Source organism: Panthera leo, chromosome B2 (genome assembly GCF_018350215.1).
Source record: "Panthera leo isolate Ple1 chromosome B2, P.leo_Ple1_pat1.1, whole genome shotgun sequence".
NCBI classification, from domain to species: Eukaryota; Metazoa; Chordata; class Mammalia; order Carnivora; family Felidae; genus Panthera; species Panthera leo.
The window spans coordinates 66,002,606-66,028,283 of NC_056683.1; the positions used below are offsets into that span (position 1 = coordinate 66,002,606).

The 25,678-nt window shown below is 38.4% G+C and overlaps 1 protein-coding gene across 3 annotated transcripts; it reads left to right on the forward strand.

The window, feature by feature from the left end:
* The first annotated feature begins 3,535 nt into the window (after positions 1-3,535).
* MTO1 (mitochondrial tRNA translation optimization 1) lies at positions 3,536-24,887 on the forward strand. 3 transcript variants are annotated; one of them, XM_042939165.1, is made up of 12 exons: positions 3,536-3,847; positions 7,028-7,227; positions 7,308-7,425; positions 9,295-9,584; positions 11,581-11,693; positions 11,781-11,971; positions 12,208-12,338; positions 13,282-13,486; positions 13,566-13,737; positions 18,649-18,767; positions 22,083-22,243; positions 24,038-24,887. In XM_042939165.1, the coding sequence occupies exons 1-12, from the start codon at positions 3,631-3,633 to the stop codon at positions 24,197-24,199; spliced, it is 2,079 nt and encodes a 692-aa protein (XP_042795099.1). In that variant the 5' UTR covers positions 3,536-3,630; the 3' UTR covers positions 24,200-24,887. The 3 variants fall into 3 exon arrangements, with proteins under 3 accessions (XP_042795099.1, XP_042795100.1, XP_042795101.1); XM_042939166.1 differs by having other exon boundaries at positions 22,112-22,243; positions 24,038-24,125; XM_042939167.1 differs by lacking the exons at positions 18,649-18,767; positions 24,038-24,887 and having other exon boundaries at positions 22,083-22,175.
* Positions 24,888-25,678: the final 791 nt, after the last annotated feature.

The following is a 25,678-nucleotide window of genomic DNA, read 5'->3' on the forward strand; positions in this document are numbered from 1 at the left end:
TGACCTGAGCCAAAGTCAGACGCTCAGCTGACTGAGCCACTGAGGCTCCCCTAGCCTTCCTTTTTAAGACTGGATATTTCTACTGTAAGTATATACCACATTTTGTTTATCCATTCATCTGTCAATGGACAAAAATGCCTTGATGACTCTGTGAAAAGGTTTTCCTGAAATCAGTATTTTGATAGATCCTCTTTGATACAAAGACATTTTTTGCTTTTGTTTATGTTTTTTTGCTCTAGGGCAATGAGACCTAGTTTGAATTGTGACGTGAGAAACGTGTTTTTTTTCTTTTATAAAATGGAAGGAGGACTATTGTGTAGTCAGGCTTGTTCTCAAGCAGACCAATTTCAGGGAAAAGTAAAATGGTAGTTGAAATAAGGAAATCCATTTCCTTAAAACTGCAAGTGCACTTGGGCAGTCTTCCAGGATGCCCAGGGGTATACTGACCTCATTCTGAAGACCTCTGCTCTATGATTCTATTTTTCTCCTCCAGGGGCTCCAGCTGCTTATCATGGAATCCTGTAAATGACTCTACAGTTAGCTTAATGCTGTCCTCCAGCTATTTCCAAGTCTTCGAAAGTCCACTCATGTTTGCTTAACCAAAAATGTGTAAGCAACAATCCACCAGGCCAGAATCACATATCTTTGCTACTGACCTGTCACAGGAGAAAGTTTTGATCCTTGCTTAATCTTGCTGCAGCAGTGTCTGGATCATAGAGGGAATGACTTTTTAGTTGGGTCTTGATATGGATCTTGGACATTATCTCATAGGAAAAGCCAAGAGATTTGAACTCACGGTTGGTGAGTTCAAGTTCCACACTGGTCTATGTGCAGTGTGGAGCCTGCTTGGGATTCTCTCTCTGCCCCTCCTGCATTTGCTCTCTCTCTCTCTCTCTCTTTCTCTCTCTTTCAAAAAAATAAACTTAAATTTAAAAAGAAAAAAAAAACAAAAACAGTGCAAGAGGGATCAGGAATGAGGAATGGTACAATACCAAGATACTGGGAGAGTGACATTTGAGCAAAGATTTCAAGGAGGGGATACCCAGAAGAATGTTCCAGGCAGAAGAAAAAGTTAATGCAAAGCACCTAAGGGGAGACTATGCCTAGTTGTTCAAACAACAGCAAGTGTGGCAAGAACTGGTGAAACTTAAGATGTTGTGTCAGTTATCAACTTACTGCTTTTCAGACAAGGGCTTAATATACCCTTCGAGATATGCTATCCGATAAGTGACAGAATTCCTTTCAGCATTTCTCTTTTCAAGTGTCCACTATGTTAACATTTCTCAGGAGAGGTTGCAGGAGGACACTGTAAGACACTTTCCAACATAGTGGAGGAGTGGAAGGGGGTTGCAAAGAAAGGACAGACTAGTGAGTGTGAGAACATCTGGTAGAGCCTACCCCAGCCATAGACCCAGAAAGTGATCCCTCTAGGACCTTGCAACCTTAGCCTGGCCATAACCTGTCTACAAGTTACTGGACAGGGGAACCAAGATCCCTGCCTGGCCTGCATAAGTTGCCTGTGGTCCAGAAGGTCACACACCAAGAAGTTGATCCTTCCTCAAGCCTTGTGTGCAGTCAGCCTGTGGCCAGGAGGTCCACATAGTGCTGTTGCTCCCTCTGCAAGCCCCCTGTGTTATGTAGCCCGTATTCTCTGAAGGCCTTCTGCAATTGAGGTCTGAACCCCTTTTGAATTTATTCTTACTTGGGTACTCTCCCTCAGCCCTAGAGTACTATATAGAGTTTCCTTATATCTTATATTCTTTTATTTTGCTCTTTTTTTAAAAGAGTTTGTATTTATTTATTTATTTATTTATTTATTTACTCACAACTCCAAGATCAAAAGTTGCATACTCTACCAACTGAGCCAGTCAGGCATCCCAGTATAGTCAATTTTTCTTATGTTAAATACCTACTGTGTGATTTTTGTCTCCTGATTGGACCCCAGAGTGCTACAGAGTTAGTATTGGGGATGGGCTCAGGATATAGAGCCCTAAAGTTGGGGTTTAGGGATTGGTTTGGTTGTGCCCTTAGGCTTGAGCACGGTGCTCAAGGAGGAGGAACCAGAAAAATATACTGAGAAGGAGTAGCCAGAAAAATAGGAGGAAAATCAGAATAGCTTAATGTCTTAGAAGACAAAAAAAAATGTGTCAAGATATGACTATGAAGGACACACATACAATATCCATCTTCTTGCCTATTTACACTTAAAACTTCATTAAAATCCAGTCCTGGCTACAGTATTAATGAAATACTCTTACACTGTTAATGCACCTGACCAAAAGCTTTCAGAAGGCTAATTTAGCCATCATCAATAATTTAAACATTGAGGAATCCTTTTACCCAGTATCTTCATTATAGAAAGAGTCCCATAAAATTAAAGAGATGTATGTACAATGATATTCATAACATTAAAAATTATAAACAGTCCGGGGCACCTAGGTGGTGGCTTAGTCGGTTAAGTGTCTAACTCTTGGTTTTGGCTCTGGCATGATCTCACAACTTGTGAGTTTGAGCCCCACATCAGGCTCTGTACTGACAGCACAGAGTCTGCTTGGGATTCTCTGTCTCCCTGTCTCTCTGCCCTTCCCCCACTCTCTCTCTCTGTCTCTCTCAACAATAAATAAACAGTAAAAAATTTTTAAAAATGATCAACAATCCGAATGCCCAGTAATTGGAGTTAATTACATAAATTATGGTTAAAATGTGATAGATTTATATATCCATGGCATGGAGTCCAGAATACATTGAGAGTTAAAGAACCCATAACTGCCGTCAGCTCTTCTAATCCCCACCTCTGTGATCATTGTCAGCATTTTGTTGCCAATGCCTCCTAGCTTTTTAAAATACAAATACTAATGCTACTATTATTTTGCATATATAATACTATGATTATATTATTTTTCAGTTTGCTTCTTTTTTTAACAAAGTTTAATTCTGTAAGGTTTAAATTGTGTATAACGAATGCTATTGTTAACGTAGTAAGACAACAAAATTATGTATTTGATATATTTTAATAACTAGAACAATAAAACTGCCACATGGGTTGTTTCACTAACCAGTTTAAGATTTCCTTTCTAAGGAAGGCTTTAAAAAATGTGTTTCCAAAAGGCTGGCCATTTAACCTTCAACCATTCCATTCCCCTATTAGCCATCATGAATCTTTCATCCACAAATATATTTTAACTGCTTTCGAATCTACTCTTATTCAGAGACTACTCTATAATATCAAACAGAAGTCCAGGTGATAGTATATCAGAAAATTCAAAGAATCTGATAAGGCAAACTGATCAAAATCACTGTAGGTGACCACCTGGCGATTAGAGCTGCCACTCTCCAGAAAACACAAAAACGACCACGTAGGAACCACCAATTCACAGCCATTGGTGATCAAAAGCCTGCATGGACCACGAAACCGGGCTCACACTGGTCGTGCCACCTGCACTGTTAACCCGGTCTCGCTTCGCCTTTAAAGTCCCGCCAAAGCCCCAATCAGCGCAGACGCTGAACGTGGACTGCGACGCTCTGACATCAGAACAAAGATGGCTGCGTCCTGCAGACTTTCCCTCGTACCCTAAATTTTTGCGCCTAGCTCGGGTCAGGTTTAGAGTCACACTCGGCCTTTCTCCAGCCATGTTTTCTCTCCGAAATTGCGGTCTCTGGGTCGCGGCCTCCCTCACCAAAAAGCGCCTTACGTTGGCCCGGTTCAGCGGTGACAGCGCGGCGCCCTTGGGTACGAAGTTTGACGTGATAGTCATCGGCGGAGGACATGCCGGGACCGAGGCAGCCGCCGCTGCTGCTCGTTGCGGCTCCCGGACCCTGCTACTCACCCACCGCGTGGACACGATCGGTGAGGAGCGCGGGTAGAGTGGAGGTTGGCCCAGGACGCAAGCTTCCAATATGCCCCTTCACCCTTTCCCGGATGGGCAGACTGTTCCCTCTCTCAGAGCTAGCGAGAATCCTAGTATCTGTGGTTTTATCCTGATTTGAGTTTCCCAGAACCCTGGACTGGGCTGTTCTTTGGACCACGGATTGCGCTGCTGCTCACCGAAGTAGTTAGTTGGTGGAGGTGGAGTTGGGGGCCGTGCCTTGGGAAAGGGGGGAAATTTGAGAATACAAGCTGATAGCTTCTTATTTCCTTGTTGCCATTTACCTTTTGCTAGCTTGTGGCTTTGGGAAAAGAGTGAATTAACACTTATTAGGAATTACTTATTAAACGACAGTTGTGTTTTTCCCGAGATTTTCTGAAGCCCTTTTGAAGAAGGATGATCCTTTTTATTGCATTCTATATCTCTGCTAGGGGTTGGTCCTCTAATTTTGTGCTCAGGAACTAGCAGTGTTTTTTTCACACTTAAGAGGCAATGGGTGGACAGCTATAATTTAAAGCAAGACCTCTCTCTAGCACCATAATAGATGCTAGCTAAAACATCATTCTGTAAATTATGCATGCCTATTTTTACCTCCTGCATTTTGCTTAAGAGTGAACAGTACTTGAAATATTAATTGTGTTTTGCAAAAATTGTGAATAAATCACATATTTGTATACTGAAGTACTTTTTAAAAATTACCATTCAGCTGCTAAGTGGGGAGAAACATACACTGTTAACAGTGATTCTTTTAGAGAGGGTTGATAAGATTACCCAAAAGATTATACTTTGCTTATGATATATTTCAGTGTTGTTTACATTTAAAAAAAATAAAGACTGGATACTGCCTTTCAATAATAATTCAAAACTCTAATGAAAAGTATTATTGAACTAAGATGACCATGAAATATGAGTAATGTAGTTCTGTGAGGGATAAAGGGATTCTTATCCAAACCCATATTCATATTATTTCACCAATACAATACAATCCGTTTTCTTTTTAAATAAATACATTTCAGAGATAATAATTCTTATAGATGAGCTTAGTGGATCGCAAATCTGTCTTTAAATCAAAATCTCATTTTTAAGGTAATTTAATATAGTGGAGCATCTTAAATATTTCTACTTGGCCTCAGAAAGATAGCTTTGACTTAGAAGGTTCAACTGATGTAAGAATGCAGAGTACAAGAATTGTCGTGATGTGATTTAGTCATATCTGCCAATAATGAAGTTAGAGGCAGAAAGTCTTTTATTTTCTACTAACCTGGAAATAATACTTTCTGGAAAACTATTTTTGCATTTCACAACGGAAAAGTCTTGTGCTCTTGTGCGCCTGTTTATTCTTTTTTTTTTTTTTAATCTTTATTTTTGAAAGTGAGAGAGAGTTCGAGCGGGAGAGAAACAGAGAGAGAGGGAGACAGAATCTGAAGCAAGCTTCAGGCTCTGAGCTGTCAGCACAGAGCCCGATGCGGGTTTGACCTCATGACCTGTGAGATCATGACCTGAGCTGAAGTTGGACGCTTAACCAACTGAGCCACCCAGGCACCCCTCATTTATTTATTTTAAAGTGGTTTTTTTTGAGAGCGATAGAGAGGGAGACAGAGGATCTGAAACGGGCTTTTTGCTGACAGCAATGAGCCCCATGTAGGGCTCAAAGTCACTAACGGTGAGATTATCACCTGAGCCAAAGTCAGACGCTTAACCAACTGAACCACCCAGGCACCCCTTTTTTTATTGTAGAGAGAGAGTGTGAGCTGGGGAGAGGGGCACAGGGAGAGAGAGAGAGAGAGAGAGAGAGAGAGAGAGAGAGAGAGAATCTCAAGCAGACTCCACACTCAGTGTGGAGCCCAACACGGGGCTTGATCCCACGTCCCTGGGATCGTGACCTGAGCCAAAATCAAGAGTGAGACGCTCAACCAGCTGAGTCACTCAGGCACCCTCCGCTACTCCTGTATCTCTTTAAAGAGGAAAATACATCCCATTTCTAGAGACTTCATCCCCAATAGTTCATCCCTCGTGACTTATTTCCCACTCTTAACCCAAACACTGGCAAGTAGAAACAGGATTACTTAGATCATTAAAGATTTATTCCTACTGAGTTTAGGTCACACTCCCTGAGTACAAAGCCTCATAGCAGAGTGTTTACCTAAATAAAATTGTGAATCGAAGGGGGGAAATAATCTACTGTAGCTATCATCTCTTTTTTACAGGAGGGAACTGAGGTAGAGAAAATTAGATAACTTGCCAAAATGACAGAGCGTATAGTGTTTATTTATTTTTGAGAGAGAGAGATAACAGACTGTGAGAGCGAGAGAGGCAGAGACAGAGGGAGACAGAATCCAAAAATTGGCACAGAGCCCAATGCTGGGCTCAAACTCACAGACTGCAAGATCATGACCTGGGCCGAAGTTGGACACTTAACCAACTGAGCCACTCAGGCGCCCCCAAAATGACAGAGCTTATAAGTGGTAGATCTAGGAACTGAGCCAGATCCCTTTCACTCATTCCTGACCCATACTCCTAATCACAGCGCTATTCATCCTGCTTATGGAGACTATAAAAACTTGTAGACGGCTTGGTGGTGGCTTCAATAGACCTACAGATGTTGAGATCACTTCCCTACTCCTCCACCTCCCCTAAAAACCTTTGAGGAAACCTCATGAGTTTAGACTTGCAAATCAGACTAGGGGAATTTAAGGGGAAGGATTAAAGTATGGTTTCTACTTTCAGGAAGCTCATATAATTTAATCATTTCTGCAAAATAAGCAAAAAGGAAACAGCAGATGGCATTTATGGAAGACATAATTCATTATAACAGGGAATTAGTGCCAAGGGACTTCTTAAAAGTATGCTGGATTTGGGAAGGTTTCATGAAGTGAGGATTTCAAAACCACATTTTAAAGGAAAAGGCAACCTAATGAACTAGTAAAAATGTGTCAAGGAAAATATTTAAAAGAAACTATAGTCAATGGTTTGTCTTCCAGGATGCCCTGAATAACTCTTGCATCCCATTGGGATTTTCTAAGTTCCTTTCTAGTGTTTGTTTCAGGGTTGTTGGTTTTTTTTTTAATCTATCAGATGATTCTAGTCACTTGTACAGACGTTTCTCTATTAAACTCACTATGTACACATGTTCATATATTTATTTTGTCTGTTCTCTTTAGGTCAGATGTCCTGTAATCCTTCCTTTGGTGGCATTGGCAAAGGGCACTTAATGAGGGAAGTTGATGCCTTGGATGGGCTTTGTTCTAGAATCTGTGACCAGTCTGGTGTACATTACAAAGTATTAAACCGGCGTAAGGGACCAGCTGTTTGGGGTTTGAGAGCTCAAATTGATAGGAAACTCTATAAGCAGAACATGCAGGTGAGAATGGGGCATCAAAACAGGAGAGACTGTAGTGATTATTTAACTGTTATGCTTCAACTTGCATTCTCTTTTGACAGAAAGAAATCCTAAATACACCGCTGCTTACTGTTCAGGAGGGAGCTGTAGAAGATCTTATTCTTACAGAACCAGAGCCTGAGTACACTGGGAAATGCCGTGTCAGTGGCGTGGTTTTAGGTTTGTACTGGTGATAGATGATAATAACAGTGTCAAACTCCATGTGAAAAAACAAGTTTAGAGCAGAGCATGGAGATGTTTTGCTTATTCTAGGAAATTATTATATTTTCCTAGAGGAAAACTGTATAAAAAATTATATTCCTCCTTTCATCTTGACCTTCATGAAGCTTAGTCAAATTCTGGGCTCATTTATACCATCTTAGTAAGACTTTATAGCCTACATACATGTGTTTTTCTCCTGGTCCTTCTGTTGTAATTTTTATTTTTCCTAGTTCTTTTTTTTTTTCTTTTTAAAGATTTTATTTTTAAGTAATCTCTACATCCAACGTGGGGCTCGAACTCACAACCTGAAGATCAAGAGCCACACGTTTATCAACTGAGCCAGCCAAGTGCCTCTATTTTTCCTACTTCTTGCTTTAAGTTTTTTTAATTTGTATTTTACAATGTTACTATACTTATGTTTTTTACTTAAAGGAGTTACAAATTTCTTAAAATATTTTTTAATGTTTATTTATTTTTGAGAGGGAGAGAGATAGTGTGAACAGGGGAGGGGCAGAGAGGAAGGAAGACACAGAATCTGAAGCAGGCTCCAGGCTCTGAGCTGTCAGCACAGAGCCCAATATGGGGCTCGAACCCACAGACCACAAGATCATGACCTAAGCCAAAGTCAGACGCTTAACCAGCTGAGCCACCCAGGTGCCCCAGAAGTTATAAATTAATTTTTCATTAAGATAATACATGCACATAATTTTTACAAAAATCAAATTGAATTTAAAAGTTTGTATGGAAAAACAATTATCTCTATAATTATCTCCCTTTACAGATTAACTACTGCAGTTTCGTTTCTATGTATTTACATATTTCTAAATAGTATTCTTATATTTGTACTCCCTAAATTATCAGTATTAGATGTTATCTATTAACCTTTTTTATAGCAGTTCTCTTTAATCCCCTATTTTCCTTCCCTCAATCCTTCTAATTAGTTATGCCATAAATTTTGGTTGATAGTATGTTTATATTGTTATGATTTTTTAAATATTCATTGTAGAGCTAAGTAGTGTATTATGTTTGTTTCCTTTCATATACCTCTTTGCTTTGCTTTGGATTAATATTTGCTTTATTTTTTATTTGCTTATTTTAATTGTGTACTTGTTCAGCTTTTTCATTAGGAAAAAACTGTCATTTCTGAATCATCAAGTAATCTATCAATTCTGTTTTTTCTTTGATTCTTCCCTCCCAGAGACATCAACTTCCCCAGCTCCCTACAACCCATCTGCTATAATCAGGGCAATTGCTCTCTGGGCCTTCTGCACAAATGTCATTTTGAGCCTTCTTTTTACTACTTTGCTGTGTTACATCATCCCATGTTCCTTGGGACTTCAGTCCCATGAGTGGGGGAGGGGCAGAGAGAGGTGAAAGAGCCCCAAGCAGGCTCCACACCATCAGCTGGAAACCCTATGTGGGGTTCAAACCCACAAACTGCAAGATTGTACCCTGAGCCAAAACCAAGAGTTGGACACTCAACTAACTGATCCACCCAGGAGTCCCTGTAGTTCTTTTTTTTTATGTTTGTTTATTTTGAGAGAGAGACAGCATGCACATGCTCGCACGAGTGTGTGCATGAGTGTGTGCATGAGTGGGGGAGGAGCAGAGAGGGAGGACTCTGGGCTCAGCATTGAGCCCCTTGAGGGTCTCAATCCCCAAGATCCCATGCCATGAGATCATGCATGGCCTGAGTGGAAATCAAGAGTCTGACACTTAACCTATGAGCCACCCAGGAGCCCCTCCCTGTAATTCTAATTTAAAATAGTCACGTTCCAATTTGATCCTTGATAACAGGCACACTTTTTACTCTTTCTTAACCTTTAGCGGATGGAAGCACAGTACATGCAGAGAGTGTGGTTCTGACTACTGGGACGTTCTTGAGAGGCGTGATTGTAATTGGATTAGAAATGCATCCAGCAGGACGTTTAGGGGATCAGCCTTCCATAGGGTTGGCTCACACTCTGGAGAAGTTGGGGTTTGTGGTGGGAAGACTGAAGACTGGGACTCCACCCCGAATTGCCAAAGAGTCCATTAATTTCAGCATTCTAAACAAGCAGACACCAGATAATCCATCCATACCATTCAGTTTTATCAGTGAGACAGTGTGGATTAAGGTAAGATAATTTAAGAAAATCTAACTTTACAGCTGACAGTGGCCATTCACAGCAGGATATAGCCCTTCCTTCCTTCTTCCCTTTCTTCCACCTTCCCTCCTCCCTCCCTCCCTTCCTCACTTCCCTTCCCTTCCTTCCTTTCTTTCTTCCCTCTTCCCTCTGTCCCTCCCTTCCTCCCTCCCTTCCTTCCTTCCTTCCTTCCATCCCTCCCTCCTTCTTTCTCTCTTCTTCCCTTCCTTCTTTCTACTCTTCGCAATTCACTTTATATCACTATTACTTGGGGTGCAAAATAATGATCTTTAAAAGGATTAGCTAATTTGGCTAACTGGGTGTTTCCCAATAAGTTGTTAAGTTTCATCTCTTCAATAATTTTGCCTATTTAAAATTTTTTGAAACACTTTCAGACCTATGTAAAAATTGCAAGACCATTAAAACAAACTCCTGTAAACCACTGAAATTCACCCATTGTTAATATTTTACCATATTTATCTTTCTATATACAGAAATATATAGATACATATATTTAATCTATAAAACAGTAATATACACATTTATTCTTTTTTTAAATTTGAGAGAGAGAGAGAGTGCATGTGCGTACGTGCAGGGAGGGGCAGAGAGGGGAAGAGAGAGAGAGAAATCCCAAGTAAGCTCTCTGCTCTCTGTGCAGAGCCTGATGCAGGCCTCAAACTCACAAACCATGAGATCATGACCTGAGCCAAAACCAAGAGTCAAATGCTTAACTGACTAAGCCACCCAGGTACCTTACACACGTTTATTCTTATTCCTTTTTTTCCCCAAAACATTTGAGGGTAAGTTGCAGAGATCATGACTCTTTACTTCTAAATACTTCAGTATGTATTTCAACTAAGCACAATTACATGCTCTTATATAACCTCATTGTAGTAATGAAATTTGGGGAATTTAACCTTGATACATTGCTGTTATCTAATATAAAGTTCATAGTCAGATTTTGCTGATTATCCCAATATTCTTCTTTATAGCAACCCTTTTTTTCCAATCCAGGATCACATATTACATTTAATTGTCATTTCTCTTTATCTGGAACAGTTCCTCAGTTTTTCATGATACTGGTATTTTTGAAGAGTACAGGATACTTTTTGCCTATCTTTGGAATTAAAAAAACATTGTGTATTTAGAATTGAGGACTAATAATTGATGGTCCTAGTTTCTGGTAAGTGTTTTATTAATAAGTGGCTCCAAATATTCCACTGTCTTGAGCAAGTCACATTTTTGCTTTGGTAAAATGTAAATTGTGATGCAACTTTCTTAGTATAAATATATATATATATATATATATATATATATACACACACACACACACTTAATCTGTTTATTATAAATTTTCAAGTTTATAGAAAGTAAAAAAAACAGTATAATTTCTGTGTCCATCAGTCAGCTTCAACAAGTAACATTTTCTGGCATTCTTGTTTCATCTTTCTTTAACACTTTTCCTCTTACTAGGTTTTAAAGCTTTGGTCCCAGATATCACTTATAAATACTTTGGTATATGTTTTTAACAGATGAGAACTTTGTCAAAACCAACCACAATACCATTATCATACCTATCAAACAAGGACCAAATAAGGACCATACACTGAGTTGGATGATATGCCTTATAACAGTTTCCCCCAGTTTTTTTTTTTTTTTTCTTCACATTTATATGTGGAAGAAACTGAGCCATCTGTTCTCTAGAATTTCCCACATTCTGGATTTCTCTGATTTCATCCTTCTGGTACCTTAAATAGGTTCTTCTGTCTTCTATATTTCCTGTAAACTGGTAGATTTGGAGGCTTGTTTAAATTTAGGTTCACCTTTTGGGGTTTTTTTGGCAAGAATACTCCCTAAGTAGTGCTCAGCATTATGCATAGGTTTAATGTTTGTAAAATTAAGTGCATATCATGTGTGTAATTTATTTAAGGAAAAGATAAACTCGTAAAGAAGCAAAACAGTGTTTTAAGTATTTCCTATATTTTAGCCAGAAGATCAGCTGCCATGTTACTTGACTCACACCAACCCTAAAGTGGATGAGATTGTCCTTGAGAACCTTCACCTTAATAGTCACATTAAGGAAACTACAAGAGGACCCCGGTAAGGACAGAACATTACTTTAAGGAGTGACATCAACCTTCTTTTGTTTGCTTCATTAAATTTTTGAATTTCATTGCCTTGTTCTAGATACTGTCCATCCATTGAATCAAAGGTTTTGCGTTTTCCAAACCGTCTTCATCAGGTTTGGTTGGAACCTGAAGGAATGGATTCTGACCTCATCTACCCCCAAGGGTTATCTGTGACGCTACCAGCTGAATTACAGGAGAAAATGATCACATGCATCAAAGGCTTGGAGAAAGCTAAAATGATTCAGCCAGGTAAAGAGAATCACAGCTGCCCTTCAGTATCAACTCAGCATCACATTAGTAGATACTGAAGAGGTCTTAGCTATAGTCATGGTTGCTTAGAGCCTCAAAAGACAAAGCCCAACACCTATGCATTTAAAATATATTCTTTGTTTTTCAAGAGCATTTAGTGATCATCTTTGCATCTCTACTTTGAGGCAAATCCAGCTCTGTTTTTACTTACTTTATATCATTTATTCTTTGGTCAGGTTATGGTGTTCAGTATGATTATTTAGACCCCCGTCAGATCACTCCTTCTCTTGAGACTCATTTGGTGCAACGGCTCTTCTTTGCTGGCCAGATAAATGGCACTACTGGTTATGAGGAAGCTGCAGCTCAAGTAAGACGTTGTTCAAATATTGTTATAAACACAAAAGGACTATTTAACTGGTGTTTCTCCTTTAAACGTCTGTTATGATAACTATATAGATCTTATACAACTCATACATTGTAGTTGAAGACTTATTTCTGTTTCAGGGTATACAGGGATGGCTACTATTTTGAAAACACTTGTGGGTTTTGTTTTTTGTTTTTGTTTAATTTTTTATTTGAGTACAGTTGACACAAATGTTACATTAGTTCAAATGTACAACTGAATGATTTGATAGGTTTATACGTTATGCTGTGTTCACCACAAATGTAGCTACCAGCTGTCCCATTACATAGCTGTTACAATATCATTGACTGTATTCCTTATGCTGTGCCAAAAACTTTTGGTTTTAATTCTCATTTTGAGCTCCTAGGTCTGATACCATATTTGATTAGATTTTTTCTGACTTTGTTTTTAAAGGTTTTATTTTTGACTAATCTCTACAACCTGGGGCTTGAACTTACATCCCTGAGATCAAGAGTCGCACGCTGTACTGACACGCACGCTGCAACCGCCCCTGAAATTTTTTTATAAACAAAATTTAGTTCTTCTTACATAACATTATTGAAAATTAACATATTCCTTTTAAGTGAGAAGTTATGTTATTTTTACTTGTAAGTGGGAAAAGGCTAGAAGAGCTTTATGGGTGGATTTAAAACAATATATTAGCCCACCTGAGGCTTATCAGGAATGTTAAATATTTTTGAAAACAATGAAATATAGCATTCTAAAGTGGTACATTACCTGTATTCTGGTTTTGAATAAGGATCACATTTTCTTTCTCTATTCTATCGCTTCAGGGCAGTGCTTGCTTTCTTACTATCCCGTGCTGTTTTTTCCAGATAGTGTTCTGAATAGCGTAGCTCGTTGTTCAGTTCATAATGGCCTTTTAAACATTTCAGTCCTCTTGTAGGGTGTGATAGCTGGAATCAATGCAAGTCTTCGGGTCAAACGCAAGCCTCCTTTTGTCGTTAGCCGAACAGAAGGCTACATAGGAGTCTTGATTGATGACCTCACCACACTGGGTACCAACGAACCATACCGCATGTTCACGAGCCGAGCAGAGTTCCGTTTGTCACTGCGCCCTGATAACGCCGACAGCAGGCTCACGTTCCGAGGTATCTCTTCACTGAGTCCTGCAACCATATTTACTCTTCTGTAAAACCTCTCTCATTATATTCTTTCCCCTTCTTTTAGGGTATAAGGAAGTTGGCTGTGTGTCCCAACAACGATATGAAAGAGCTTCTTGGATGAAGTCTTCTTTGGAAGAAGGCATTTCTGTGCTAAAATCCATTGAGTTTTCAAGTTCTAAATGGAAAAAGTTAATTCCAGAGGCTTCTATAAGTATTGGTAAAAGTCTGCCTCTCAGGTACGCACTTTTAATACAGACTTTTCTTACTTTTAACAGAAAAGTGAGATTGTTTCAGAGAAACATTACCTGTGGATTCCCTATTTTAAATGAACATTTTAATGAACGTGGCTTCTCAGAATCATTTAGATGTAACTTATCTCTTTATTCAGTATTAAAAATATGTATGATTCTAAATTATTTTTTTCATTTTTAATATAATATTTCTAATCGTTCCCATTGAGTTCTGGCTTTCCTAAGATTTAGAGGGTACACACCAAGAAATATAGTTAATCTGCATTCTTCTATAAGTATGGAACAATTAGAAACCTCTGATTAAGCAGAGTATTTTATTATTATTTTTTTTAATTTTATTTTTAATTTTTTTTAATTTACATCCAAATTAGTTAGCATATAGTGCAACAATGATTTCAGGAGTAGATTCCTTAGTGCCCCTTACCCATTTAGCCCATCCCCCCTCCCACAACCCCTCCAGGAACCCTCAGTTTATTCTCCATATTTATGAGTCTCTTCTGTTTTGTCCCCCTCCCTGTTTTTATATTATTTTTGTTTCCCTTCCTTTATGTTCATCTGTTTTGTCTCTTAAAGTCCTCATATAAGTGAAGTCATACGATTTTTGTCTTTCTCTGACTAATTTCACTTAGCATAATACCCTCCAGTTCCATCCACATAGTTGCAAATGGCAAGATTTCATTCTTTTTGATTGCCGAGTGATACTCTATTGTATATATATACCACATATTCTTTATCCATTCATCCATCGATGGACATTTGGGCTCTTTCCACTACTTTGGCTATTGTTGATAGTGCTGTTATAAACATGGGGGTGCATGTGTCCCTTCGAAACAGCACACCTGTATCCCATGGATAAATGCCTAGTAGTACAATTGCTGGGTTGTAGGGTAGTTCTATTTTTAGTTTTTTGAGGAACCTCCATACTGTTTTCCAGGGTGACTGCACCAGCTTGCATTCCAAGTGGAGTATTTTAAATTCTGTAGACTCACTTGAACAATCCCATGCTACATTTTAGGGGGATTTTTTTGTCCTTTCATCATTTTGGTTATATGGACTCTGAGTCTAAAGGACATTAATATAGAGCTTTTGCTTCATAGATACATTTCTAACGACCTTACACAGATTTTTCCATTAAAAAAAATGTATGCTAGGGCACCTGGGTGGCTGAGTTGGTTAGGTGTCCAACTTCTGCTCAGGTCATGATCTCACAGTCTGTGGGTTCGAGCCCCACATTGGACTCTATGCTGACAGCTCAGAGCCTGGAGCCTGTTTCAGATCCTGTGTCTCCCTCTCTCTCTGCCCTTCTCCTGCTCGCGCTGTCTCTCTCTCTCTCAAAAATAAACATTAAAAAAAACTTTTTTTAGTAAAAAAAAAAAAATGTATGCTAATTCAGGTGGGGAGGTTCCCAGAAGGCAGAAATGTAAAATCATTGTAGCTCAGAAGCAAATATGGTGGCATTATCTTGCAGTTATGAGTCCAATATACTTTTCCTTTTGGTTTTTTTTTTTTAAGTTTGTTTTCCTTGTGAGGGATTTTGTGAACTTAAAGGTATACCTCTTTTAATGCTGCTTTTTATTATCTCTAATCTTCTAGTGCTCTCACGTTGATTAACAGCCTGGCATAACGTGTCCGTGTTTGGCTTTCATCTCATCATGGTGTCTTATCATTTATAACTTCTGTTCCCCGGTTTTCATTTTCACAGGAATTTCCCAGAGCACTGGTGGATAATAGAGGATATTAAGCAGATTTTTAATTATAGTGATGATAAGTATTAAAGAACCTGCATAGTAGTCACCCAAACTAGGGAATCTTAGTCACAGGAACGACAGCCTGATTGACAAATGAAGATGGTGGATAGATTTATTTACCAGCTAAGTGGCACTAGGAGATGGCAGTTGTATAAACATCGTTTATAATCCACTTGGTATTTCAGGTGTTTGTTTAAATTTAGGAAGGTTCACATTATTTTAGATTTTGTGAAACAAATATATAACATCATGCTTTTTTTTGACAAATGTTGCATTATTTCAAACTTATATAATTAGAATTTGCATTAAACGTGACCAATGTGTATTGAGGTAACATTGCAAGCAGAGTGTTTCTAACACAGTCTAAAATGCTAATCGATGAATAAAAATATGAATGAAAAGGCTATCAATTTTACATCTTCACCAAACTAATCCCAAGAGTAGCCATTTTATTAAGGTGATTAAAAAAACAATAATTTAGCCAAATGCTTTTCTTTTTAATTCAGGTTATCTTTCCCTTCAGGAGAAACTAGGGTCTCAGTCCCCACATTTGCTTTTTGTTTTAATTTTTTTTAATGTTTATTTATTTTTGAGAGACAGAGACAGAGTGTCAGTGGAGGAGGGGCAGAGACAGAGGGAGACACAGAATCTGAGCTGTCAGCACAGAGTCTGACATGGGGCTCGGACCACAAACTTTGAGATCATGACCTGAGCCAAAGTCGGACTCGTAACCAACTGAGCTACCCAGGCGTCCCCTGCCCCCCCACCATTTGATTTCAGCAGAATATTTAGTCTAGCATTCAGCCTCCCTAAATGAACTCAGTTTATCAATGCCTAGATATATAAAGCTAGAGAGATAGAAAATTGGTCAAAATACACTTATTGCACTTACTGTGTACATGCTAGGCTCTGTGCTAAACACAAGTTGAACCAGACTTTGAAGAGATACACAAATAACTACACACACATTTCCTGCCAGGATTATAGGGAAATACACTGATGTGTCAGAGTGTCTCTTACATTCTGTTGAGGTGTGATAACTTGTCCTTTCTGTGTCAGAGCTCTGAACTCTTGAGGCTTACGTTTGATTCAAAGCAGGTCTTAAAGGTTGGACCTGAGAACAGCTCCAAGGCTTGTAAATAAATTATTTTTTGAAAAAAATATTAAGTTGGACAGTCAAGGGCTATTCTTTGAGATCACCATCCTGCTAGATTCCAAGATAATGCTTTTTTTGGTTAGTCATTAGGTGTGTTCCAGTATGTTCTGTAGTTTAAAAGACAATTCAGCTGTTTTCCTTTGGGAGCTTAGGGTTTTATGGTTTCATGGTAGCTTATGAGATGAGGCCTCTGTAATTAATTGACCTAATTTGTCTCTGGGAGCACAGCAGAGCTGCCCAGAATTTCTGGACATTCCTAGAGCAGGCCATCTGAGGAAGAAATGAGTCAAGCATCCATCCGCAAAGGGTGATAATGCATGACTGTGGCAATAGAATAAACAGTAAAGAAGGTTGGCTGGGAGGCCTCGGAAGACTTGGGACCCTTGGATGGACAGATCTGACTTTTTGTTGACTTGATAATTTAATTGGTTTGAGATGGACAGAATTTATCAAAGATGCAATCTATTGGAGGGAAGATCAAAATTAGTAAATAGAAGCAAAATGAATTAAGACAGTAAATGTAGGGAAATTGTACAGATCGGTGAATCTGGTGAGAACCAAACAAAATGAGAAGTAAACTGCAGAAAATTTTGCAGTCTTGGGAGCACAGGAATGAGGTCAGCCTAGGGCAGTGTCATAGTTCAACCAAGCAGAACTAAGGTCTTGGCAACAATGGAACTCATTATGTACTGCTTTTAATTGCCCTGGCAATAACCGTTTAAATGAATTATAACCAAAAAGCCACGTAAATGAAGTCAGTAATAATTAACAGAGCAACAATTGGTCTAGTTCACACCATGTTAAGGGAGGGCAAGGAGATGGGGGTGGGTGATACCAAGAAGGAATCTGAGATCAGTATAAAAGGGATTAAATTGGCCTAAGGAACACCAGAACTTCTGGAGATGAAACATACCTGAAGTTTCTCTCTCTAGTTGGATCTTAATAAGTGTCGATGAATGAAGTTATTGCAAATCTCACCTGAAATACCTGTCAGCATTTATCCTTAGGCATGTTCTCTTGGTGAGCTATGAAAGATGCCTGGGAACTTTAGTAGTCATCTCTGTTAGCTGCGTATATCGCTCTCCTCTCCCCTTGCTTTGGCCCAGGAGGATTTAGTCTATCCAGAGCTCATAGTGAAAGTAGAACTGAGAATTAGCTGCCTAAAGTTCCTAATCGGTAGAAATTGAAATGGAGATTATACAAAATTAGAATATACCCAACTGGAAGAATACTTAGGAGCCCTTATTTATTAGAAAAGCCCTTGACCATCATTTTGTCATCAGTTTATTTGGAGAGACTAAAACATACACACAGGGCCTTTTGTTCTTACTTGGAGAGTTCTGCAAAAGCAAGAAAGAGGTCTTCAGCTGATTTTGGGCATGCAAGATGATGACTCACAGGACACAAATTCTTAGAGAATTCAGTCAAATCCTTGCTATCAGAGGATATTTTGTCTTTACAAGAAAGGGAGGACAAATGGATGATAGGATTGCAATCTTTACCAACAACTTATTTCTCATGATAAAGAAGAGAACTGGGGAGAATGCACACTAGTCTTACTGAGGTTCTACTGTGTTGCAGATGTCACTGCATTTGGTGACTGTACTTGGAAAGAATTAGGAGTATCTCTTTTTTACTATTAAATTTTTTTTAATGTTTATTTTTGAGAGACAGAGACAGAACATGAGCAGGGGAGGGGCAGATAAAGAGGGAGACACAGAATTGAAAGTGGGCTTCAGGCTCTGAGCTGTCAACACAGAGCCTGATGTGGGGCTCAAACCCACAAGCTGTGAGATGACCTGAGCCAAAGTCAACGCTTACCCATTAAGCCACCAAGGCACCCCAGAGTATCTTTTGAAAATAGTATTAATTCAGAGATTTGGCATTATTTCCAAGGGATCTTGTTCTTAATCTGGCTTACATGATATGGACCCCTATTTTTTTTGGCGGGGGGGGGACTCCTATCTTAATGAAACTTTTGTGTATTTGCAGAGCTCTAGATGTTCTGAAGTATGAGGAAGTTGACATGAAGTTATTAGCCACAGCTGTTCCAGCGCCCTTGAAGAAGTACATTACATGTAGAGAACTAGCTGAAAGACTGAAAATAGAAGGTAGAAAATAATTTTTTACTTAACATGTCTATGTGTTCTCTTTTCCATTTGTGCAATTTATGGAAATCAGCTCCATTAAGAAAAAGCTCTAAGAGGAGGCATTGTTACCATAGAACCAGCGTAGTCTTAGGCTCTCTGCTAGTCAAAGTGGCGTTCCCAGCCTAGCAGCATTGCAACACAGGGGAGCTTGTTAGGAATACAGAATCTCACACTCTACCTAGGACCTAATTGAGTAAACACATTTGCATTTTTTTTTAAGTTTATTTATTTTGAGAGAGAGACAAAGAGTGAGCAGGGGAGGGGCAGAGAGAGGGAAAGAGAGAATCCTAAGCAGGGATTCTCTGGGCTCAAACTCATGACCATGAGATCTTGACCTGAGGTGAAACCAAGAGTCAGACGCTTAACTGACTGAGCCACCGAGGCGCCCAGCACATCTGCATTTTAACAGTATCCCTAGGTAGTTTGTGAGTACATTTCAAGTGTCCCTTAAACTTCCTTTTTACATTTTTCCCCTCTGATATTCTAATAATGAGAAAAATAATAGTGTCTTTGGCTTTGATAATATACTGGAATACTCTACCATTAACAAATACTTATTTTGTATCAGGCAAAGAAATCAGAGCCTGCCCCTGTACATTATGACACATATCGTGCTCTCATACTGACCGTCAAAGCTACAGATGACTTGGTAGTTGCACTGTATTTTTTTAAGTTTTACATTATGAAAAATTTCAAACATAAAAATACTGAGAACATCAGCTTCTGCGTTTTGATAGATGTTTTTCCCTGGGGTGGAAAATTATGTGGAGAAAAAGGCAGGGAAGTGAAAGAGATAGGGAGAAGGGTAGGAAAAGGTGGATAATGACGTACTGTTCAAATAGGAAAGCACTTTAAATTCTTTGGGGACCAGCCAAGGTGGTAAGAATGCTGCATTCCTTGTATCGATGGCATTTTCTTTTAGTTCCAGAGAGATCTACCACTTTGCTATGTTTTGGCTGTGCATATAGGATGACCCAGGTGCTACCTACCATCCCACCATGCAAGTTAACCAAAGTCTGGCAACAATGGGAAACTCACCAAAACTGCAAATGACAAGACACTAGTAGTACACTGATGTGTGAAAATAATGTACTTTTATTTCAACTTCATGATTTCTCTATGAAGTAAAAATTACTTAATTGAACATTCAGGATGTTATAACTCACCTGGGGACAGGTGATTAAATTCTGTATTTTAAACTTGGTTTGCAACTTTGTTCCATAAATCATCAGGTTTGAGTTAGAATAATCCAGAATAATTATCATTAACTTGTTCATAGAAAACCCTGACTTCAGTCATGAAGTAGCTACTGTTTTGCCTTGTTTTTTAAAGACTCTGGCACATATAAAGACTCTATATCCATGGCTCAATAGAAACATTAGGTTAAAATATAAGATATATCAGTGGTTCTCAAATCACTACATGGACCCTCTGTACCAGATAGCAAGTTTCGTAATGGCAGAAATCAGTTTCAGATTCTTCTTTGTATTCTTTCTCATGTTTTATTATATATAGATTTGAAAGTTTAAGTAAATATACCTTTAACATATACATTCCCTCACTTATATCCCATGATCCTCTGTAAGGTCTATTTATGAGTAATATATTTGTATGACAGTTTTTTGTGCTAACTTGTCATATTACGATGTTGTATTAAGCCCTTTACATGTAGTATTTTGTTTGGTATTTAGAATTGTCCTGTGGGGGCGCCTGGGTGGCTCAGTGGGTTAAGCATCCACCTTTGGCTCAGGTCCATGATCTCATAGCTTGTGGTTGCAAGCCCATGTCGGGCTCTGTGCTGACAGCTCAGAGCCTGGAGCCTGCTTCGGATTCTGTGTCTCCCTCTCTCTCTGCACCTCCCCCCACTCATGCTCTCTCTCTCTCTCTCTCTCTCTCTCAAAAATAAACGTTAAAAAAAAAGAAAGAAAGAAAAAGAATTGTCCTGTGAAGGATAGGTATTAGCATTAGTGTCTTAATTTTACAAATAAGTGGTAACCTGCCTAAGATCACACAGTTGGTGAGTGGCAAAGCATCTGGGTCAGCCCTTACAATTTGTGGATAAAGAAGCTAAGGCCCAGAAGGATAATGATGTACCCATAGTCAGGTTCATTGATAGAGCCAGGCTCATAGCTGAGATTTTTCTGACTGCTAATCAAGTGATAGAAGCAGATATTATCACAACATCTTAGGGAAAGCCGGCTTTCTTACAGGATAGAATGACCACCTCAATTTAGATTTTGAAACAGGTTTTGAGTTTATTTTTCTTAGAACAGAATGCTTCACAAAATAATTGCTAAATTATCCAACGTCATTTCTTAATAAAAACCTTAAATTGTTTTACATGTAAAAAACCCCACTTTTAAAAATTACAGCTTGATATGGACATAATTCTGAAAACCATTTTCTTAGGAAAACAGGTTGTCTTTAGGGCTCAAAATTCAAAGCCATAGTCCATTGAGGGTTTGCACTGAGAGGGAAAATTTGCAGAGTGGAAAAGCAGTATCTTCTATTTTTAATTTTCCAGATTTTGCTTTTAATGTTTAAATAATCTCTATACCCAACATGGGGGTTGAACTCACAACCCTGAGATCAAGAGTCACATGCTCAGGACACCTGGGTGGCTCAGTTAAGCATCTGACTCTTGATTTTGGCTCAGGTCATGATTTCAAGGTTGTGAGATTGAGCCCTGTGTTGGACCCTGTGCTGGATGTGGAGCCTGCTTAAGATTCTCCCAGTCTCTCTCTCTCTCTCTAAAAAAATAGAGTCACATGTTCTACTGACTGAGATACGTAGGTGCCCCTTAATTTTCCAAATTTTTGAGATGAAAGGGCATGCAATAAACTACCAGACAGAATGTTGTAGTTGCTATGCAAGATACTCCCTCTGATTTATCCTCAATTTCCTCATCTGGAAAAGAGTACGCTTACCCCACTTACCTTGTGGTGTTGGAAAAAGTGTTGAATGAGAGATTCAGAAGTTTTTTTGTAAATTGTAAAAAGCTATAAAAACACAGTTGTTGGGGCACCTTGGTGGCTCAGTCAGTTGAGCGTCCGACTTCAGCTCAGGTCATGATCTCACGGTTCATGAGTTCAAGCCCCAAGTCGGGCTCTGCTGACAGCTCAGAGCCTGGAGCCTGCTTTGGATTCTGTGTCTTCCTCTCTCTCCACCCTTTCCCTACTCATACACTCTCTCTCTCTCAAAAATAAATAAACATTAAAAACCTAAGTTGTTAATAGGAGTATCATAAATCATAACATAATTAATTCTGTTTACCAGCCATTTATGAATCAGTGTTGTTCCATCAGCAACAACAAATAAAGGAAGTTCAGCAAGAAGAAGCTCTCCAACTGCCAAAAGACTTAGATTATTTGACTCTCAGAGATGTGTCTTTGTCTTATGAAGTTCGAGAGAAGCTACATTTCAGTCGCCCAGAGACGGTAAGAAACCAGGCAGTGGATAGGATAAAGAACTAGTGCTTTAATTTTTTTTAAACCTGGATTTACAGTGATCACATAATTAATACACATAATTAATACTTTATTTCATCATTAAAAAATCTAACCTCTTAGGACATTTCTTTGTATGACAGATGTTGGTATGTTTTTGAGAGATGAAAAAACAGTCTAAATAAATAACTAGAAGAATTAGGTTGATTAAAATTATTCTCTAGTCCCAAACATGTGCTAACCCATAACTCATGACATAAAAGAAACCACATTAGGTTAAAATATAATACATGTGAGTGGTTTTCAAATCACCGCTCAGAATCCTCCCTAGGAGATCCATAGTGTTGGCTTACTAGGAGGTTAGAGGGGAGCCAAAGAAGTCCCTCACCCCATGCTTCAGCCTAAGTGTGTGTGTGTGCGTGTGTGTGTGTGTGTGTGTGTGTGTAAACATCTGTGAACAAATTAAAAACTTTATTGTATACTATACAGTATTAGACTTCTAATGACAAATATTTAGGAGGTGCCTGGGTGGCTCAGTCTGTTAAGTGTCTGACTCTTGATTTTGGCGCAGGTCATGATCTCACAGTTGGTGAGTTTGAGCCCCGCGTCAGGGTCTACACTGACAGTGCTATATTTATTGATTCTGAGATGCACATTTAACATTTCTGAAACTGAGTTGTATCTTAAAAATGGATGGTGTATCATAGTTTAATAGGCGGTGGCTCTTTTTAGTGGTGATTCATAAAGTAAAAGGCATTTAAGAAAAATATGACCTGTAAAACAATTTTAAAAAGAAATATTTTTAAAGGGAGGAGTGATTCCGTCAATATAAACATGGTATTCTTAGCAATAGTCATCATGGAAACCAAGCAAATAGGCCTTAAATTTTATAACTCTGTATATCCTATTCATCTTGGGTTTTTATGGGTAGTCATAGGCTGCACTGCCCAATATGATAGCCACTAGCTAAATGTGACCATTTACATTAATTAAAATGAAATAAAACTCAGAATTCAACTCTTTAGTCATACTAACCATGTTTCAGGTGCTCAGTAGCCACATATGGCTAGTGGCTACCGTATTGGACAGTACATTGTTACAGTGCAAATGTTTTGGAAAATTTCCATTATCACAGAAAGTTCAATTGGACAGAACAGGTCATTGGAGTTCACATCCCTTATCCACAATTCTAGGATACAAAAAGCTCTGACAAGTGTTTGTCATAGACAAACCTGGTATCAAACTTGACCTGAACTGACATGAGATTATTTAGTCTTTATACCACTTCGAGTGAATATTCATACATTTCACTATAAAAATATACCACAGAAATATTAATGAGATTATAGGGTGCTGTCCAACACATGGCTGAGGAGGTTACATTAGTTTAATGAAAATAAAATGTAGGTAGTCTAACCATCTATTAGTCATGTGCTCTTAGACAAGTCACTTGAACTTCTCTGAGCCTCATTTTCCCTAATTTGTAAAATGAAGGTATTAATAATAATCACATTCCCTTTACCTACTTTATAGTTATTTTGAAGATACATTAAGATAATAGTTTTTAAAATATTTTATAAACTATAATATACAGATTGTTATTAGGAGCAAAACAAATTTGATTTTGACATAGCTCACTTATGTTTATCTTATGGTTTTATTATTTTTTTTCTTCCAAGTTTTTATTTAAATTTAAGTTAGTTAACATACAGTGTAGTAGTAGTTTCAGAAGTAGAATTTAGTGATTCAGCACTTACATATATCTCTTATGGTTTTAATTCTTAGATTGGGGCTGCTAGTCGTATACCTGGAGTGACACCTGCTGCCATCATCAATCTGCTCCGATTTGTGAAGACCACTCAGCAGAGACAGGCGGCTATGGATGAATTGTCCAACACTGACCAATACTTATGCGAGACAGACAAACTGGAAGAAAGACACTTATAGCTTTGTATTCATAGAAGACTTTTAAATAGTACAAGCAGAGAGAGGAGATAAGTACTGTATTTTGGTTTTAGCACCTGTTAAAATAACCTTAGGTTATTATGGATTTATCATTAATTTATGAAGAGGGCAAAGATTATAATAACTGTGCTTCTTTATCTGAGAAAGTTATAAAGTCTTCATTTATACTCTTCATCTTAGGTGCTCTAATACAGTGAGCATATTAATGTAACGGGAGTATTCGTCAAACAGAGATCATAGTGGATCCACAACTAAACCAGAAAAAAAAACTTCAGCTTGCAGATTTGCTTACTCATAAAGACTTTGTCCATTAAATGTTACCAAAGTAAAAGTCTTATGTTTCAACCTGTTTTGAAAGTTAGTAGTCTTTTGCTTGGATAAAGAGGCGATTTCAAAGCCCTCAAATTCTTAGGGCTTCAAATTTGAAACTATACAAAATCATCTAGAATTAGCCAGTTGATTTCCAACATTTAAAAATGTAGTATGTAGGGCGAAAGTTGACTTCTAAGATTCCTACACTTCTCCAGGAAATCCTCACCAGTAATTATCTTTGAACATCAATGAATATCTTGTAAAATAGATCAGAAATGATCATAGTTTCCTTTGATCCACAATATGGAAAAGTTTTTGGCAACCTGGTTAAAGGGAAAATAAAGGTAGTTACTTCATATCATACAGTATTTTCTTATGAAACTGTTATGGCACGATTTCTTAACACTGAAGACATAATCCATAGTAACTCGTGACTAGTGTTTCCCTGTTTTTAAGTCAGAATTGACAGAAAAACTGGAATGGTGCTGGCACTCTTCTTCCTCTTCAGTACTTCAATTCTGTGTTGTAATAGGGTTTAGGGTGGGAGGACCACCTGGGCCCTTTGGCTGGCTGACTCAGACACCTCGACCCTTCTAGGTAGACTAAGAAGATGAATGCAGACAAGTGGGCCAGAGAGCCTTGCTTGTCCCTGGAAATGCTAACTCACATCTCTGGTATCAATCAAGAGAGAAGCTCCCATGTCAGCTTCAGGCCAAAGAAGATACTTAAGACAGTATCAAGCGCCCTGAAGTCACTCTGGCTACAGATCTATTTAGTTTTTTTGTGGGGTTTTGTGTGTGTGTGTGTGTGTGTGTGTGTTTTAATTAATTTATGTATTTTTATTTTTATTTTTTAAATTTACATCCAAGTTAGCATATAATGCAACAGTGATTTCAGGAGTAGATTCTGTAATGCCCCTTACCCATTTAGCCCATCCCCCCCTCCCACAACCTCTCCAGTAACCCTGTTTGTTCTCCATATTTAAGAGTCTCATGTTTTGTCCCTCTCCCTGTTTTTATATTATTTTTGCTTCCCTTCCCTTGTGTTCATTTGTTCTGTCTTAAAGTCCTCATATGAGTGAAGTCATATATTTGTCTTTCTCTAATTTCACTTCCATCCATGTAGTTGCAAATGGCAAGATTTCAGTCT

Bases quoted from the DNA above. Each gene is read 5' to 3' on its own strand.
- MTO1 (XM_042939165.1), top strand. From the start codon at position 3,631: ATGTTTTCTCTCCGAAATTGCGGTCTCTGGGTCGCGGCCTCCCTCACC. The intron at 3,848-7,027 runs GTGAGGAGCGCG...TGTTCTCTTTAG, and splicing joins CCACCGCGTGGACACGATCG to GTCAGATGTCCTGTAATCCT. The intron at 22,244-24,037 runs GTAAGAAACCAG...TTTAATTCTTAG, and splicing joins ATTTCAGTCGCCCAGAGACG to ATTGGGGCTGCTAGTCGTAT.